The following is a 6,903-nucleotide window of genomic DNA, read 5'->3' as shown; positions in this document are numbered from 1 at the left end:
ACAAACCTGATAAAAAGCAGAGCTAACAGCAAAGGCCCTTGCCACGCAAGCCCAGCTACCTGAACCCATTTAGAGGTAGAGGAAAAACAGTCCTCACGTCCACGTGTAGTCATGGCATGCACCGACACACACCATGCTGCATATTCATGAATCAGTGTTTTTAAAGCAGAGCCGGTAGGTATGGAGACATGTGTCTTTAGTTCTGGCAGAGGCAGACAGATCTCTTGAGTTTAAGGCTAGCCTGATCTACATAGCAAGTTCCAGGTGCTACATAGTAAGACTGTGTCTCAAAAAAAAAAAAAAAAAAAAAAAGGCTAATGTTTAAATTTAAACTGTCTGGTTCAAGGTTTTATGCTTCTCTGTCTTTACACTAATTTTCCTTTCTTATTCTCTCAAGACTGTTCCTATCTTATTTCCTGTAGTTCTCTAATCTTGGACCATAGTTAGGGTCCAGGGTAAATTCAGAGATATCTGCCAACATTATCAGGGTTTCTAGGGAAAGGTTGAATTGTTTGGATTTTGACTGGTATTGTGAACCCACAGATCCCTTCCCTTTCTTGGAGAGTAAATCATAAAGAATCAGCCCACCAGACCCACCGTCTGTGCTGAAACCTTACATAGACTGAACGTGGCACCCAACACCACGAGTACCGCCAGACTGGGTTCCTTTCTACCAGTGCTTTGCTGATAGGACAGTTTGCATCCAAGCCAGGAGTAGGTTCTGAATAATTCCTTGGCTCTCGTTCCTTTGCCTATGCCTTCAGAGGAACCTCTGCCATATTACTCTTGTTCTTCCAAAATGGGCTTCCTAAGGGGACCCAGGGAAACATCATCTCCTGGAAGAGGCCAGCTTGCAGTGCTGGCCGTTGAGCTCTCAGCACATTCCCAAGCTTGGGGGAGGAAGGCTTCCAAATATTAGAGCGTGTCTATGTGCATGTGTGTGTAGGGGGATGCGTGGTGGGAAGGACAAATGTCTCCTTGTGTCACATTCCTTCATCAAGGAGGATTTGTCTAGGGAGGAGACAAGGCTTTAAAAGCTGTGGGACTCTGGTGGGACCTCGTGGAAAGCAGCACCTGGAAGCCCTCTTCAGTGCAGCTGGTAGGTGCAAGGTATCATGAGGAGGGGGGAGTGGATGGGACAGCAGAGAGGCGGGTTCTACCTGCCTATTCTTCAGTGAGTCCTGTCTCTGCCCTTTTAATAACCCTTCTGGTCCCTTTCCCCTTAAAAAGAAGTTTCTGTACCCAAATGTTCCATGTACTTTTTTTGAACTACAAACTGGGATCTCTCATTTACCCTCTAAATCCCCACCAAGTCTCCATCTGAGGATGGTGCTGAAGACACAAGGGTTGCTACAATTTGGAAGCTCACAAGCTTCTGCTCTCAAAAGTCAGGAGAAGCAAATGGTCCTTTCTTCCTCAGGAGCCGCTGCCATTCTCTCCCCCCCCCCTCCCTGCACCCCTCCACTCCACTGAGCTGCTGCCATGGTTGCCAGGCATGGTTGCTAAGTCTCTGCATGGAAGGGTTGGCGTGGGCTGTGCTGCCACTAACATTACCATGGTGAATCAGGGGACACCTGGTACAGGCTTAGGGGGAGGAAGCCTGAGGATGCAAGCAACAACCCCCCCTCCAGAACAGAGTAAGTCCAAAAGGTGAGCTGCACTTGAGGGTGGCCAAGTGAGCTAGACAATTGTGAGCTGGACATCCTAGGAAAGGCAGGCTACTTTTATCCTTTCTGTTGCTAGGGGATTTGGCACACCATTCTTCCTCCATCCCCCTCTGTTAGGGTACAAGTGTATATAAGCGCTCTGTCTGCACCCCACATAAGGCTTGGTAGAGCTGTGTGGGCACAGAACTGTGTAATCCCAGAATCCTGGCTTCTGGGTTAGGGGAGCCAGCATGCCCAAGGGCACCCATATCTAGAGTGAGAGTTGTCCTGTTAGGTGGCCAGGACAGACTGAGTTCTGCCTTACACACCTGCAGAGAAAAAGGTGAGGAGTGAAGGTTGCTGGAGCCACCGTTGGGGGGAGGGCCTGGGGGAGCAGCTGTCCCCCAGAGTCGCACAAAAGCTTCTTGAAAGCTTCTCTCCACTGCTTGAACTGGTTACTCATCCGCACCCGAATGCCACCGACGCTAAAAATAGCCTCCCCCCCCCAGCTGTGGGCCAGCCTCTCCTGCACCCCAACCCCATGGAAGCCAGCAGAGAGTGGCAGGCAGAGACCTTAGTTCTATTCTCTCCACTCCCTGTCGGAGAAAAGGAGTCCAGGCAGACAGGGATAGATCACTGGTGGTCAGGCAACCTGACAAGCAGGAAAGTGAAGGGTTAAAACTTCGGGAAGTGCAGAAATGGGGGCTGGAGGAGGGGGCACTGTAAGCTTGGTAAGAATCAGAAGTCTCTCCTCCGCCCATTTGTGGGTCCCATTAGACTTGGGGGACCCGAGCAGTGGGAAGGGGCGTCCAATCCCAGGCCCCAGGGGGCGGCCGTGTACATGGGGGAGGTAGCAACGCGGAGCCGTCCACGGCGGCGTGTCACATGCGCGCGCGCCCGCGCGCGAGCACACACACACACACACACAGGCAGGCACACACGTGTGCCCGGGTATATATAGTTGCCAGTCCCTGGGCCTGCCGCTCTGCAGTGGGCGCCGGCTCCCTGGGTTGGGAGGGGGCTCACGGGGCGGGTGGGAGGGTGGGGGGCCGGGGTGGGGTGGGGCAGGATGCTGGATGGCCCGTTATTCTCCGAGGGGCCCAACAGCCCCCGGGAGCTACAGGATGAGGAGTTGGGCAGCTGCCTTTGGGTGCAGAAGTCCAAGCTGTTGGTGATTGAAGTGAAGACTATTTCCTGTCATTATAGTCGTCGCGCCCCTTCTCGACAGTCCATGGACATCCAGGCCAGCTACTGGGCTCGTGGGCCCCAGAGCCGCACGTGAGTGAAGGAGGGGGTGAGGGGCAGCAAGTGGTGGGGTGGGAAGTGGGGTCCAGACCTCCCCGCTGGCACCAGCAATTACTGCTGGCCCCTTCTTTTTCCCGCGCCTCCCTCCCCCTACTCGTCGAGGACTGGGGCCTAACTTATTCAGCGCTGTTTAGGGGGACAGAAGAGGTAGTGAGAAAGGGCAGCAGGTGAGATGGGGCAGTCGCTGTTAAAGTGTGCATGGAGAGATGGCGAGGAATCTCGTTTCGACTTCAGCCCTAACATATACGCACGTGCACTCGCACACACACTCACGCGTACCCTCCCACATGGCTGCCCCAAGTGGTCTCCAGTACTCCCAGCTCCCCGGACCTCGGCTCCCTTTCCCCACAAACTGCTCACCTGGGTTCCTGCTCATTGTCCCAGGTGTAGGCTACGCCCAGGATCCCCTGAGCCGCCACCCCGCCGACCCTGGGCCACCAGGGTGCTGCAGGAGGCGACCAACTGGCGGGCCGGGACCCTCGCCGAGGTCCGAGCCCGGGAACAAGAGAAAAGGAAAGCGGCGTCGCAGGAGCGGGAGGCCAAGGAGACCGAGAGAAAAAGGCGCAAGGCTGGCGGGGCCCGACGGAGTCCCCTAGGTCAGCCCCGCCCAGAGACCCGGAACGCCCTTCGGGCGGCCCAACCAACAGGGTTCCCAGTTTTCTCCAGACCAGAGCGCTTCGGGCAGGTGGGGCGAGCGCCCCGTCCATCCGCGCTCCAACAGAGTGACCCAGGGGTGGCATGGGCGGGGCCATGGGGAGGTAGGAGACCAGGGCCCCCTAGCTACGAGGCCCACCTGCTGCTGAGAGGCGCTGCAGGTACAGCCCCAAGACGCCGCTGGGACCGGCCGCCACCCTATGTGGCTCCACCTTCTTATGAAGGCCCCCACAGGACCCTGGGGACTAAGCGAGGCCCGGAGCTCTCCCGGGCGCCCACCTCATCAGCCCCAGTTCCAGTCGCCACCAGGACAGAGGCAGGGCGCGCGAAGAGGCTGGATCCTCGAATCTACCGGGATGTTCTAGGGGCTTGGGGTCTCAGACAGGGACGGGGACTCTTAGGAGGAGCTCCAGGCTGTGCAGCGGCCAGAGCCAGGCCAGAGTCCTGCAAAGGGGCGATAGAGAAAAGCTCGGGCCTAGCTGTTGCTGGCCTGAACAGTGGTGGCGAGGGCCGTCCCCAGGCCAAAGCTACTGGCAGTCCAGGCACCACGGAGGCAGCTCCCGCTGGGTCTACGACCCGCAGCCCCCCATGTCCTGCTCCCAGGTCCAGGCAGCACTTCAAGGGCTCAAGGGAAAGGAAAGAAGGAAGTGAACATATTTGGCTTCCCAGGTGTTGGCTTTCCTCCCCTACAAAGCCTCCGGTTAGGCACAGCCAGACTCTCCCCAGACCCTGGGCTCCTGGAGGCACCGGGTGGAGAGAGTCCCTGGGTCAAAGAGAGGGGACAGAACATGAAACCCTGGAAATTTGGAAGGCGACCCGCCGTGCCCACACCTTGCCCCGCAGTTCCCGAGGCCCCTCTCGTAGAGAAGGCATCTTTGTCATTGATGCCACATGCGTGGTGATAAAGTCCCAGTATGTTCCGACCCTTCGGACCCAGCAGGTGCAGCTCTTGCCCTCTGGGGAGCCATGCATTGGGAACGACAGTCCCAGGCAACCCAAGCCCTGCCACGAGGAGGGTGAGGGGGTCGCTGTCAATCCCTCAGTTTGCCAAAAGCTACTGTTGAGCAGTGGCATCTCAAACCAGCCGGGCGGGGGTCGGGAGTGCGAAGCCGAGGGAGGAGAGCAGGGGGATTCTTCACTGGAGGACCGCGCCTCCTGCAGTTTAGGGCTCCCTGTTGGCGAAGTGAACCTACGAGACGCCCCCACGCAGCCAGGTAGCCCTGAGCACCCGACCTTAGGCCCAGCGGCTCCGGGATGCGCGGGCAGCGTGAAAGGCTCAGAAGCGGTTGGGGTCCTGCGGCGCACGGGTGGGGGCTGGGCGCGGACTCCAGGACCCTACGCCGGGGCGTTGCGGGAAGCCGTGTCCCGCATCCGCCGCCACACCGCCCCAGATTCGGACTCAGATGAAGCTGAGGAGCTCAGCGTCCATAGTGGCTCCTCTGATGGAAGCGACACAGACGCCCCAGGCGCCTCCTGGCGGAATGAGAAGACCCCGCCTGCGGTTGGAAACACCCATCCCAGGGAAGGCGGGAAGAGAGCCGAAGTGAGCGACAGCATCCGGGAGATTCTAGATGTCATCAGTCAAACTGAGGAAGGCCCCTTCGGGGAGGACACCAGGAAAACGCCACAGGGGAAAAGAGAGAGAGAGTGAGCGATGCCCCATTTTGTTCTAGTGTGGCTCAGCCCATCCATCCTTGGGCTCACTGGCCTCCTTTACTCTCTACAGGCTTCGTTTGCTTCCCTTTTCTTCTTTCCCCACCTATACCTGTTCCCACACTTGAAATAGAGGAAAGAGAGGCAAGACAGCAATCGCCAATCCAAGCACTAGCTTCAGGGGAGATGGGGCTAGGATTCAACCGTGCTACGATTCGATTCGGCGGCGCTGCGCAGGACTGAGCAGAGAGACAAGCCGAAGGGCCGGGAACGGTGGTAGTTATAGAAAGCAATGGTCAGGTCAGGATCCCTGGCAGGAGAAAAAAGTGATGGAGAGGCCTTGAACCTAATGACTACGTGATCAGGTGGCAGAGGGGCTTGTGGCAGAGAAGGAATGGATGCATACACAACCAGCAAACTGGGAAGAGGGCTGCCTTTGATGTTACAACTCAAGTTTCAGTTCCAGCTCTGCCACTTAGCTGCTGGTAGACCTTAGACTAACTACATTTGCACCTAACCATCCCGGATTCCTGTAAATGTCAAATGAGCGATCTCTGCCTGGAACTTGGGGAATAAGTGAGTAGAATCTGAGGGCTCTTACCCGTTTCACTCTTCCTCAGTTCGGAAGACTGTCAAGGTTTTCAGATCTAAATGGACAAAGGGCTTCTATCCCAACTTCCCAAGTTTAGGTGAGTGTTTCGCAAGCCCGATTTCTGCCTCTGGCCTATGGTGGACCAAAGCGGAGAGGGAAGGTAGCCAATGAATCAGCTTGGGACGTTTTTAGGCCTTCCCCCTTTCCTCCATCTCCGTGTCCTTAGTGATGCTCTCGAGTGTTACCAGGATTTCTCACGCAGATGGTATCGCCCTCCTGACAGGACCCTAGAAAACAGCCAGGCGAGGGGGGAAGGCTGATCTTCAGCGGTCGGTGTGGGGTGTGATACTCGCTGGAGCCACTACGGGGCGCGCGCAGGTCGCGAATTCCCCCGGTTGCTGGTGCTCGAGTGCCCCCACACCAGCACTGTTATCTAGTTATCTGGATCCCTGGTAACCCAGCGCCGGTTTCCCGCCTTGACACCTCCAAGCCGCGCGCGGGGCCGGGAGCAGGCCTCCGGTCTCCCAGACCTCTGGGGCGCGCCGAGCCTTTCCTTGTATTGATCCATGCCAACAGGCTTATTAAGTCTGACGTTTAAGTCTTTTTTTTTTCTTTCTTCTTTCCAACCTTGGGCACTTCCTCTGTGTCTGCCATTTACTAGCCATGTGACCTTGGTCAAATCACTTCACCTCCCTGAGCCTCAGTTTCCTCATCTGTCAAATGGGGGTTTATAAACACCTACCTCGCAGGGTTGTTGTGAGGATTTAATGCGGTAATGTATATAAGGCGCCTTGCACAGTGCCTGGCACATAGTAGGCACCCAATAAATCTACTCTTCCCTTTATGCAGCTCTGGAGTCTTTCTTTGCTGATCTAGCCCCACCTGTCCCTCCCTTGAGTCTTCTTGGCTTCTTCCCGTTCACTGTAAGTGGTGGGGGGGGGCACTCCTCTCTGGTGGAAACTTCGGGTCCATCCTGTCTCCCCTGGCTGGGACTCTCCTTTTCTTGTTCCCCCCCGCCCCACCCCTGCCCGCTCTTCCCTCTGCCCTCGTGCA

The 6,903-nt window shown here is 56.7% G+C and overlaps 1 protein-coding gene across 1 annotated transcript; it reads left to right on the top strand.

Moving 5' to 3' along the window:
- The first annotated feature begins 2,710 nt into the window (after positions 1–2,710).
- Positions 2,711–6,698, top strand: Ddn (dendrin). The gene is made up of 2 exons (XM_057792011.1): positions 2,711–2,924; positions 3,336–6,698. Exons 1-2 carry the CDS (start codon positions 2,716–2,718, stop codon positions 5,254–5,256), a joined length of 2,130 nt encoding a protein of 709 aa, XP_057647994.1. The 5' UTR covers positions 2,711–2,715; the 3' UTR covers positions 5,257–6,698.
- The last annotated feature ends 205 nt before the right edge of the window (positions 6,699–6,903 follow it).

This window comes from Chionomys nivalis, chromosome 17 (assembly GCF_950005125.1).
Source record: "Chionomys nivalis chromosome 17, mChiNiv1.1, whole genome shotgun sequence".
Classification (NCBI taxonomy): Eukaryota; Metazoa; Chordata; class Mammalia; order Rodentia; family Cricetidae; genus Chionomys; species Chionomys nivalis.
Note: the sequence above shows the minus strand (reverse complement) of the source record. Positions and strands in the feature narration are given on the sequence as shown.